We start from the raw sequence: 12238 nt of genomic DNA on the forward strand, positions 1-12238 counted from the left end.
AAGGCTGGAGCTCTATGCATTGCACCACCTAGCTGCCCCAGCTAAAGGATTTTTTTTTAAATTTAATTTCAAATTCTCTCCCTCACCTACCCCTTGAGAAGGCAAGCAATATATTAGTTATATATATGAAGTTAGACAAAACATTTCCATGCAAAGGAAAACAAAACAAAATTGAAGTGAAAAAAAGTATGCTTTGGTCTGCCCTTTGAGTTCACCTTTGAAGGTGGAATTATCTTGGATCATTATATTTATCAGCAGTTAAGTCTTTCACAGTTGAATCGTCATTACAAAATTGCTGTTACTGTGTATAACAGTCTCCTAATTCTGCTCAGTTCACTTTGTATCAGTTCATAAAACATTTCCCAGGTTTTTCTGAAACCACTCATGCTTGTCATTTCTTATAGCACAGAAGTGTTCCATCATAGTCATATATTACAACTTGCTTAGACATTCCCCAATCAATGGGCATCCCTTCAGTTTCTAATTCTTTGCCATCATAAAAATACCTGCCATAAAGATTTTTGTACAAATAGGTTGTCTTCCCTTTTCTTTGATCTCTTTGGGATATAGAGTATGTACAGTTCTGTAGTTCTTTGGGCATAGTTCCAAATTGTTTTTTTTTTCTCTCTCTCTTTTTAGGCAGTTGAGGTTAAGTGACTTGCCCAGGGTCACACAGCTAGTAGGTGTCAAGTATTTGGTCAGAGGCTGGATTTGAACTCAGGTCCTCCTGACTTCAGGGCTGGTGTTTTTTCCACTGCGCCACCTAGCTGCCCCAAGTTCCAAATTGTTCTGCAGAATGATTGGATCAGTTTACAACTCCAACAACAGTGCATTAATGTCCCTGTTTTTCTTGAGTCCCCTCTAGCATTTGTCCTTCTCCTTTTCTGTCATCTTATTCAATCTATATTTCTTAACAGAATTATGAGGAAGGGTGATTTATTCACACTTAGGCCAGGCTAGAGGGAATTCAGGCCCCTTGTACTCAGAACTACATGGCTATTTTTGAAGTTAAGATGCTAATAGAATTTTCCTGCACACCAGGTTTTGTTTAAGTAGAATTTTTAAAAGTAATTTTAAGCAAGGGATTTACATATTTTTTCAGTAATCAATATGAGTGGCTTGTGACTATACTGTATTTTGTATTTTTTAGGCTCGAAGAGCAGTTCAAAAAAATATGGTGTTCATTGATCAGAATCGAGTTATGCTTAAATACCTCTTCCCTTTGAATGAAATTGTGGTGGATTTTTATGATTCCTTGAAATCTCTTTCTTCTGGATATGCTAGGTAAGTATTTTTTGTGAGAAATAAATTTAGACATTTTCTTTTAAGAGTATAATAACATTTTATTTTTCCAAGGTGTTTCTTATCAGGCATTCTCAGTTTTCTGTAATACAGATGAGAATCTAAATTTTGATTTATAAGAAGTTAAAATCATTGTCAGAGTACCAAGAATGCACTGTAATTATGGGAAGATGTCAGTTTTCACTCAGAACCTATGTAGTCTCACCTTCTCCACAGTTCTACCAGTTGGCTTGGCTTATCTGGTTTCTTAAAAGGTCAACAGCACATAAGAAGCAGCAAATTAAGGTGGGGCAGAGTGAGAGGCGGGCACACAGACAACAGGAAGTCCTAGTACTAACAGCAGAAGAAAACAGAAAAGCCAAAAGTGAGACTGCTGTCTTTTATTACAGGAGCAAGCATACTGATAAAGCTCAGTAATTAAGTACCTTATAGTAATAATGATCCCTGTATCAAAGAAAAGGCTATATTCATTTTACACTTAGAAGTGAGAGGAATGTATAATGCATTTTAGAAAAATTTCTATCTAAAAAGCTAAAATTTCCCTCAAAAATTGATGGAAAAATATGCTTTAGTTAGTGAAAAATGAACTTATGAAGAATATCTAATTTCCCACTAATTACTAATAAATGAATTGAGATTACTGTCTTTTGAGTAATTATGGAACACTCCCTCCAGTTTTTATAAAATCTCTCCTGATTATTTTGCCTTTTTTTCCTTTGTGGGATTTATTCTAATTAGTCTGTCACAGGTTTCTTCTTTATGGCTTCCTTGGTTAAAATTTTAGTGACAAATGTTTAAAAATTATTGATACCTATTATTTTTGCAACACCTATTTCAAAATTCTTTGTAGCAAAGTACATCAGACCTAAAACAGCACATTAAATGAGTAGAATTTTGAGCAGATTAGAGATGCCTACTGTTGTTTAATACTTTAAAAGATGGCTTTAAAGACAATTGAAGGCTAGTGTGTTCACAAAGATTATGTAAATAAAACACTTAAGTTTTTTTTTCCTATCATAATTTGTTTTTAGAAAATTAATCATATATTTTCCAAGTAATTTTTTTAAAAATCCTTTAGCTGGGGCAGTTAGGTGGTGCAGTGGGTAAAGCACCAACCCTGGAGTCGGGAGGACCTGAGTTCAAATTCAGCCTCAGACACATAATACTACCTGACTCTGGGCAAGTCACTTAAACCCAATTGCCTCACCAAAAACAAGAAAAAAAATCCTTTAGCTATAGGATCTTAACTTGATTCCAGGCTTAATTAGAACGTGTGTTTTTGTAGTGTAGCTGAAATTAAATGATTAAAATTTGAAAATTAAGATTCATAAATATACTAGCAGGTCCTGACTTAAAAACATCTAAAACATGATCAGCAAGATATAATGAATGAATGATGAATAAATAAATAATACAGGATTTAGGAGGATTTGAGTATGAGACCCATCTCACAAGAATTTAAAAGCTTGTGTTACCTTAGACAAATCACTTAAATAAATAGAAACTCAGTTGCCTGTAAAACAGGGATAAACACCTTCACTGTTTAGATATAATATGCTATTATGTAATAGTTGTAGATGTGTCCAACCAACCAGGCATTTGCCTGGAATTTAGAATACTAGTTTTGTGGATAGCAAGTGGAGTCTGAAGGGGGCAAGGATTTTTTTGATGCTGGGTACCAGCTCATAAAATTTCTAGTAGAGATATTCTCTATTCTCCACTGGGCAGAACAAATTATCTGCCCAGCCAAAGAGCAGATATCAAGGCATCTCAAATTATGATTCATGGGAAACACAGTTTAGTGGAAAATAAATGCACAAAGACATGGAACAGTCTGTGACCTCAAAGAGCTTATATTTTATCAGGGAGACAACATGTCCATCTGTTAAGCATATAAAAATTAAATACAAGGTTAATTTTGGGGTGGGAGCATTAGGAGCTGGGCTGTATGTTGAAGGTGGTGATTATCAAGAAGAATAAATCTTGGAGATAAAATAAAAGGGCATTGGAAAGGAAACCCTCATTTAAAACAAAAGTAAACTTGTGTTGTTTAAACACAAAGCTAAACATCTGAACTGCTGGAATCCAAAATCACAAGGACAATACATTTTAATCCAGTGGAAATCTGCCTCTGATCTGTGCTACCTATATGACCAAGAGCAAGACATTTAACTTTGCTGGGTCTTAGTTTCCTCATCTCTATAATGTGGACGTTAGACTCTTACTTCTTGGATCTCTTATTTGTAGGTCTACACGATCTATGATTGATGCCCCTATTGAAAGGAACTAACATTTCTTTTGTTTTTTGGTTTACTCTTACTTCCAAAGATGAAAGCTGGCTAAGAAACAGATGGCTAAATACTGCTCCATGGTCAATTTAAATATATATATGTATGTATGTATGTATGTGTGTGTGCATATATAAAATATGAAATTTTTATTTTCATGTCATCAACATTTCCTGAAGCAGATTTCTATTGGCTACTGAAAATATAAAGTCCTCTGCTTTTAAAGCCCTTTACAGCCTTCCCCATTCTGTTTTTCCAGCCTCACTGGATGTTATTCTCCTCCTGCACTCTCTGATCCAGCCAAATTGGCCTTCTCTATACTCAACACCTGACATTCTGTTTCCTGTTTCTGTGTCTTTGCACTGCTAGTGCCCATTCATGGAGGGCTGGGAGTGGGGATGGGACGGTGTGAGGAATGCTCATCCTCCTCACTTCTACCTCAGAATCCCTTCCCTTCCTTAAAGATAAAGAGTTCCAGTACTACATTCTACATGAAGCCTTTCCAAGATCTCTCAGTTGATAGTATCCTCCCTCTGAAACTATCTTTTGTTACTCATATATAACTATATAATTGTCATTATATTCTGTATATATGTAGATATCTACTTATCTCCCATATTAGAATGTAAGCCTTTTTCTAACGAGTTTATTTCTTGTATTTGTGTTTCCAGGACGTAGCACAGTATCTGGCAAATAAGTGCTTAATAAATACTCACTGTTGATCCATGGTCCCCACTTCCACAAAGATGAGAAAGGGCTGTTTTCATGCTCATCTTTGAGATGAAGTTTGGTTATTATGATATTGTAGCATTGTTTTATTTTGTCAATTGTTATAGTCATGAGGTGTGTTGTTTTTCTGGTTGGGCTTAATTTTACATTAGTTTATATGTCTTCCCATCCTTCTCTGTATTCATATTTGTTACAGCACAGTAATATTTCATTGCATTTGTGTATCACAGTTTGACTAGCATCTACTGTATTTGCAGTTTTGTATGAAATGTGTTGCTATAAGTATTTTAGTATATATGAAGCTTTTCTGTCACTGCTTAGCAAGAGAATGTGTCCTGTATGCCTAACAAAGAATCTTTGGATCAAAGGGTATAGAATAGATATTTTAATCTTTCTTCTCATAGTTCCAAACTGAATGGTTGTGTCTTTCCACACGACACTTCCAACACCAACACTGACATCTTTTGTTTCAGAAGTTTTTGTTGCGTGTTGACGTGTTTATGTTTTGCCCCATCTACCAAACTACTTTTAGACATTTGATTATTCAGCCCCCAATTCTTCCAACATGGAACCCCTCCCTGTTCAACTGATGTGGCCTTCACAGAAAGAGAACTTAAGAGTAAGAGGAAGGTTTACGGTGATGGTATTATTGGGGTAGCAAAGAAGGCCTAGCAGACAAAACAGGGAAGTCAGAGGGCCTGGATTAAATCCTACCCGTGCCTCTTACTATCTGGCCTTCAGTTCCCTTCTCTGTACAATGAAAAGTTTGAACCAAGTTTCCTTTCAGCTCCATACCTTATCCTGCAAAAGCTTTTGAATTAAGTTCAGTGGAAACATTGTGTGCAGTCTCATAAAAAGTTATAGCCCTGGTACCTCTTTTTTTTTTTTTTCTTTTTGCAAGGCATTTGGGGTTAAGTGATTTGCCCAGAGTCACATAGCTAGCGAGTATCACATGTCTGAGGCTGGATTTGAACTGGGGTTCACCTGACTCCAGGGCTGGTGCTCTATCCGCGGTGCCACCTAGCTGCCTGCCCCAGTACCTCTTAGGTGTTCCTTTAGTCTAGAACTATAGAGTATATATTTTAATATGAAGCCAGAGATTTTGATATTGTATTTTCCTGTCTGTTTCTTGTTTGGTAGGAAATAAAAATACTTGTTAACCATATAATTGTTTCCTCCATTAGTTTTGATTATGAAGATGCTGGATATCAGACTGCAGACCTGGTAAAAATGGATATTCTGTTAAATGGCAATCCTGTGGAAGAGTTGGTAACAATTGTACACAAGTAAGTTGCATAGGGTCCAGTTATCTGTAATTAAAAGAATCGCTTTTTTCTAAGGTTTTTAGTTTTACTCAAATTTTATTTATATAAGCTTTTATAACCACAAAGGAAAATTATCTTTAAAGAAATTGTATACTTGGGATACTTCATAGAATCATAATTTTAAGAGACCACAGAGGCATGTAGTTTAATTTTAATTTGTAGAGTAGTTCCATTTACAATACAGCTGATGGTTCATCCTTTGCTTGAAGACCATAAAGAAGAGGAATCTGTTACCTTCTAAGTGCACGAAAATTTTCTAACTAAATTTTAAACTAAAATTTCAAACTAAATTTGCATCTTTCCTATTTCTACCTTTTGTTCCCAGGTGTGCCATCTGGAACCAAGCATGACAAGTATAATCCCTTTTTGAATCTGTCTTAATTATTTTGTGTATACTAAATATCTCCCAGTTTCTTCAGCTGAGTTTCCGTGGCATGATCTTGATATTCTTTACCAATTGCTGAATGTTCTCCCAAAATGTCTTCAGAATTGAGCACAGTATTCCAAATGTGATTTGATCAGGGAAGAATACATGGTGGGACTATCATCTTTACATTCCTAGACAGTTACATCTTTCTTGATTCAGTATAGAGATCCTCTCTTCTCCAATATGCCTGTCCTTTGTTTCTACCTATTCCCAAACAACTTGGAGGAGAAACTAATGATAGAAAATTAGGATGCTTATGCCAATAGTTATAGCAGTTTTGTGTTTACACACATAGCAGGTTTTTAAAAATGAATTAAAATTGTAGCACGAAGAATTTATGTTTGAAAGCAAGTGAATTATGAAACTTGAATTCTTGGTATATTCAAATCTGATTTTTATCTAGCTTTGGGTTATGTATTTTCTTAAATTTTGATTTCCAAATTCTCTCCCTCTCTTACCCCTAGCCCACTTATTGAGAAGGCAAGCAATATATCGATTATATATGTGATATATAACCTATGTCATATTGCTTGCCATCTTGGGGAGGGGAAGAGGAAGGGAGGAAAAAGCTTTGGAACTCAAAATCTTATAAAAGTGAATGTTGGAAACTATCTTTACAAGTAATTGGAAAAAATAAAATACTGTTAAGTGGGGAAAAATTATACATGTGAAATCATGTAAAACATATTAGCCATGTGACCCCCCCAAAAAAAAGTGGAAAAAAAAATTATTGCAATTTGCAATCAGAGTTCATCAGTTATCTGGAGGTGAATAGCATCATGAGTCCTTCAAAATTGTCTTGAGTCATTGTCTTGATCAGAGTAGCTAAGTCTTTTACAGTTGATCAGTGTTACAGTATTGCTGTTACTATGTAAAATCTTCTGGTTCTGCTTATCTCATTCTGCATCAATTCATATAAGTCTTCCCAGGGTTTTCTGAAACCATCCCCTTGTAATTTCTTAGGGTAACAGTAGTATTCTGTCACAATTATATATTACAACTTAATCAGGTATTCCCCAATTGATGGGCTTCCCTTCAATTTCCAATTCTTTGCCACTACAAAGAGAGTAGTTACATAATATTGTACAAATAGGTCCTTTTCCCGTTTCTTTGATCTCTTTGGCATACAGACCCAATAGTGGTATTGCTGGGCCAAAGGATATGCACACTGTTACAGCCCTTAGGGTATAGTCCCATATAGTTTGCCAGAATGATTGGATCAGTTCACAACTCTGCCAGCAGTACATTAATGTCCCTATTTTCTCCCATTCTCTCCAGCATATCCATTTGCTTTTCTGTCATGTTAGCTGAAAAATGCCTGTTCATATCTTCTGACCATTTATTAATTGGGGAATGACCTGTATTCTTACACATTTGATTCAGCTTCCTATATCAAAGAAACTAATCATAAGAAATTTTACATTACTTCTAATATTCAGCTTTTTTTTAAACTTGTTTTCTTTTTGCTAATTTTGTTTTGTCTGAAATCATGTTTGCTTCCCCTGCCTTATACCTCAGCTGAAGCATAATAGATCCTGCTTCAGTTCTTTCTTTTAACTCTGTGTCTTTTCTGTTTCTTGTAAACACATTGTTGGATTCTGGTTTCTAATCCATTTTGTTCTCTGCTTCTATGGGTGAGTTCATTCCATTCACATTCACAGTTATTATCAGTAACTGTATATTTCTCTCCATTCTACTTTCTTCTTTTCTTCATACTGCCTTCATCCTTCTCTACTTACCCTGTCCCTCCTCAGGTCTTTTTTTTTTTCTGTTTTCTTTTTGTTAAAAAATGAGGAAGGATATGGGGAGTTGGAATTTATATGCCAAGTTCAGCACATAGCCTCATGCTTCACAATTTTGCTGTTAGATCTCAGATTGATATAAATTCATCTGGGTTTTTTGATCAGTATAAGGAAGTTCTCCAATGTGTGTACTGTAGTAAATAGCAGCAAAATAACAAAACAAAATACATTGCCAAAAGCAGCTACTGCTTGTGCCTTTAGAATACTAGTTGCAGATATTTAAAAAAAAAAAAAAACACCCAGAGAATTTGTGCCATCACTGCTGAATTAATAGCTATTCTGAGGAATGGAGTAGCTAAATTATTTTCTGCTGTACAGTTCAAGGCATGATAGTAAAAAACTAGAAACTCCTCATACAATAAGATTAGGCAATTATTCATTACGTTTTCTGGAAAAGAAAAAAAAACACTACAAATTTTCAAGTAGGGTACAGACATGCCAGCATTACATTTAGCACTCTGGAGGCACATTTCAGGTAATATGACAATGATTCTGGTAAGACCAGCTGCTTTTACACGCACACACGTACACAGTTTTTAATGGTTTAAAAAACTCAGATTTGTTACTTTAGAAAAAACGTATGCAGTGCGTTTTCATCAGTATTATCACCACAGCTCTGATTGCTCAGTCCAAACAGAAATAGTAGTTTCCTCATATGTTCATGTGGCTTCTCGGCACTAATTCTCCTCAGGCCAAAAAATGTTGTGGCAGGTTTAGTCTCAGGTCTCTTTTGCTTCTGATTACTGCTTTTCTTATCCACCCTCTCTTTTATCACTCCATTCTTCCCTTTTTCTTATCCCCTTTCCCTCCTACTTCCTTGTTAGGCACCTGAGAGGTGTGTATATGTATTTTCTTCCCTCTTTGAACTAATTCAGATGAGTGTGAAGTTCAGGGGTTGCCCACCACCCCCACCTCATTTTCCTCTTCACTGTTAAAAGCTCTTCTTTTCATGCCTCTGTTATGTGAGATAGTTTTCCCCATTCCTCCTCTCCCTTCCCCCTTCTCCCAGTGTATTCCTTTCTCACCTCATCCTTTTTTTTAAATACCATCCCAGCAGAATTGACTCACACCTATCCCCTCTGCTTTTATAGAAACTTCTAACTGCCTTAATAATGATAAAGTTCTTAAGTTACATGTATCATCGTCCCACATAGGAATCTAAACAGTTTAACCTTACTGAGTCCCTTATGATTTCTCTTTCATGTTTCTTTTGTGTTTTCATTTCTCTTTTTGTGCTAGAGTCTTGTATTTGGCAGTCAAATTTTCTATTCATGTCTGGTGTTTTATATCAGGTGTGCTTTAATGTTCTGTTTCATTAAGTGTCCATTTATTCTCTTGAAAGCTTATGCTCAGTTTTGCTGGTTAGCTTATTCTTGGCTGTAATCCTAGCTTCTTTGCCTTCCTTTCTGGCTGCTTGGCAATATTTTCTCCTTGACCTGGGAGCTCTGGAATATGGCTATAATATTTTATATTATAAAGCAGCTGTTTTTATTTGGGGATCTCTTTCAGGAGGTGATAGGTGGAGTCTTTCAGTTGCTGTTTTACTCTATGGTTTAGGATATCAGGCTAGTTTTCCTTTACAATTTCTTGAAATAAGTTATCTAGGCTCTTTTTGTGTTCATGGCTTTCAGGTAATCCAGTAGTTCTCAAATTATCTGTCCTTGATATGGCTTCAAGATCAGTTTTTCCAATCAGATATTTTACATTTTTTTTCTATATTTTCCTTCTTTTGACTTTATTATTTCTTGATATTTTACGTAGTCATTAGTGTCTATTTGCTCAATTCTCATTTTTAAAGAATTTTCTTCAGTGAACTTTTGTACCTCATTTTCCTTTTGGCCAGTTCGGCTTTTTAAGGAGTTCTTTTCTTCAGTGACTGGACCCTCTGATGACTCTGGAGGAAATCCAATTCACACAAATTTTTGTACCATTTGACCAATTATGATTTTTAAGGTGTTATTTTTGAGTGGTTTTTTTGTGCCTCTTTTATCATGTTGTTTATTCTCTTTTTATAATTTTCATCCATCACTCATTTCTTTCCCTAATTTTTCCTCTACCACTCTTCCTTTCTTGAAGTCTTCTAGGAATTCTTGTTGGGCTTGTGTTCAATTAACATTTTTTCCCCCTTTGAGGCTTTGTTTATAGCTTTTGCCTTTTGAGTTTGTGTCTTGGATCTTTCCTACCACTGTCTTTTTATGATCAGGTTCTTTTTTTGTTGTTTTCATTTTCCCAGCCTACTTCTTGATTTTGAACTTCAGGTTCTGCTCACCTGGCGGGGGGGGGGAGGCACTGTCCCAGACCTCAGGTTTTGTCATGCTGCTGTTTTCAGAAGTAGTTCTGGGCATCTGCAAGTTTTCTGTGTTTCTAAAGGTTATTGCGGAGAATGTGTAATCCCTGTTTCCCTGAAGCCACAAGCACTAGCACTCCTCTCTGCCTTGTAGCTGTGACCCAGAATTCCAGGTGGGCAATGGAGTTGCCAAACATTGTGTTATCCTGCACCCAGTGTCAGGTCAGGGTCCCCTGTAATTTCTTTCTGCTGTCACTGCAACCATGTTCAAGCTCCACCACTGGTGTTGCTGCCATGTGTGCTCTAGGATGGCCCCCACCGTGTGTCACAGATATTTCCGATGAACCTCCCAAATTGTTTCCAGCTGGAAAAAGTCTTAGCCTAGCCTTTTGTTGACTATGCTACTACAGAATTCCATTTGATTTGTTATTTTAAAGTTGTCTGGAGCGGAAAGTTGAGAGAGTTCAGCTGGGTTGCTGCCTCTACTTTGCCATTTTGGCTCCCACTAGTTTTGTTTTACACTCATGTTCGAGTATAACAAAAAAGAAAAAATCACAGTTCCTTGTTATATTGAGAATACTTGTGGATGTCCAGAGTTACTGTTCTAAAAGATGATTTCAAATACTTTGATTTTAGATATGTAACCTAAAAAAGTTATAACATGCCCTTTACTCTTTCAGAGAAAAGGCACATCCTATTGGAAAAAGCATATGTGAACGGCTGAAGGATACAATTCCTAGACAACTATTTGAAATAGCTATTCAGGCAGCTATTGGAAGTAAAATCATTGCCAGAGAAACGTGAGTTAAAACTAATGTAGCTAAATGTTCATCTCTGGGCTTACTTGGAGAAAAAATAGCTTTTTCTTAGTGTACATATACATGGGGAGGGGGAGAATTTACATAAAAGTTTTTTTAAATCATGGTGACGTGCAAATTTTTCAGGAAACTTTTTTATAATCCAGAATGTGATTTTTAGAACTCCATCATTATGTGTTGGTGCTTTTTAAATACTAAGGTTCATTCCAAAATAGGTTATTAAAATAAGAATTTGGGCTGCCTAAAGCAGCTAAATGTTTTCTATTTAAAGATAATTCTACTGATGTGCTCATAGGAGGGGTGGGTTTCATTCAGCTAACATTTAATGAATACCTTTCAGCAAAATACATTTCCATAAGGACCATGTCCAAAAGGTTTTCCATTAGTTTCGATGGTTTGAGTTAAAGTGTGTGCTAAATCCTAGGCTTTCACATAGGTACTTGAATTGAGAATACAACCTGTGATGAATTATTCCACTAAGTTGTGATCTCATTAATATCATAATTGATCAAGTTTTAAGAAGCTCAACAAGAACAAAAATGTTTTTTAGTTCCATGTTTTTGTTTTAAGTTTTAAGACTTTCTTGCCAATTTCAAAATGAAAAGGCAAATTTTAAATAATGGAAAGAGCATTTAGACTTGGATTCAGGATTGGGTTCAAATTCCTATACCAGCTACTTCAGTGGCTTTATATGACTGGTAAAATGAGCAGTACTCCTTTAAATCTATGTACTCAGCATCCGATTAAGTCATTTGTAATAAATGCACATTTATCCCAGCCTTACTGGATGTTAATGTAAAATATTTCCTTTTACAGTGTGAAAGCTTACAGAAAAAATGTCTTGGCAAAATGTGTATGTATCATATTTTCTTTTTATTCTAAAATACTTTTAAGGTTTTTAAGAGTTTGAAAACAAAGTTCTAAGCTGCCAAAAGGATTTTCCTTAAGGGCACCAAACCATGTGACTCTGCTACTCTTAGGACAGGGGTTCTGATGACCATGCATACAGTATCTCTAATATTACAAACAAGCAAAGCAGAGTAACAAAATCATTAAAACATTGGCATATCTCTTGCTAAGAACCCCTATACAACCTATCTTTCCAACTGCATTGGCTATTACTCCTTCCCAAAGTCCCTCAATACTGTGACTAGCCTCTTGTCTCTCATATGTTACACTCCACTTTTAGTCTCTTTGTCTTTGCACTGCTATTTCATATGCCTGGCATACACTCTCTCCTTAATTTTGTTTCATAGTGTC

General features: G+C 35.7%; 1 protein-coding gene across 2 annotated transcripts in view; it reads left to right on the forward strand.

Annotated features, from left to right (window-relative positions):
• GUF1 (GUF1 homolog, GTPase) overlaps nt 1–12238 on the forward strand; it is a 31178-nt gene that overhangs the window by 17022 nt on the left and 1918 nt on the right. For both annotated transcript variants that reach the window (XM_027836069.1, XM_027836070.1), the window contains 4 exons: nt 1151–1284; nt 5504–5605; nt 10841–10960; nt 11795–11831. In XM_027836069.1, the coding sequence (XP_027691870.1) occupies nt 1151–1284; nt 5504–5605; nt 10841–10960; nt 11795–11831 (393 nt within the window). The remainder of the gene's footprint in view (nt 1–1150; nt 1285–5503; nt 5606–10840; nt 10961–11794; nt 11832–12238) is intronic.

This window comes from Vombatus ursinus, unplaced genomic scaffold, assembly GCF_900497805.2.
Source record: "Vombatus ursinus unplaced genomic scaffold, bare-nosed wombat genome assembly UNPS02014818.1, whole genome shotgun sequence".
Taxonomy (NCBI): Eukaryota; Metazoa; Chordata; class Mammalia; order Diprotodontia; family Vombatidae; genus Vombatus; species Vombatus ursinus.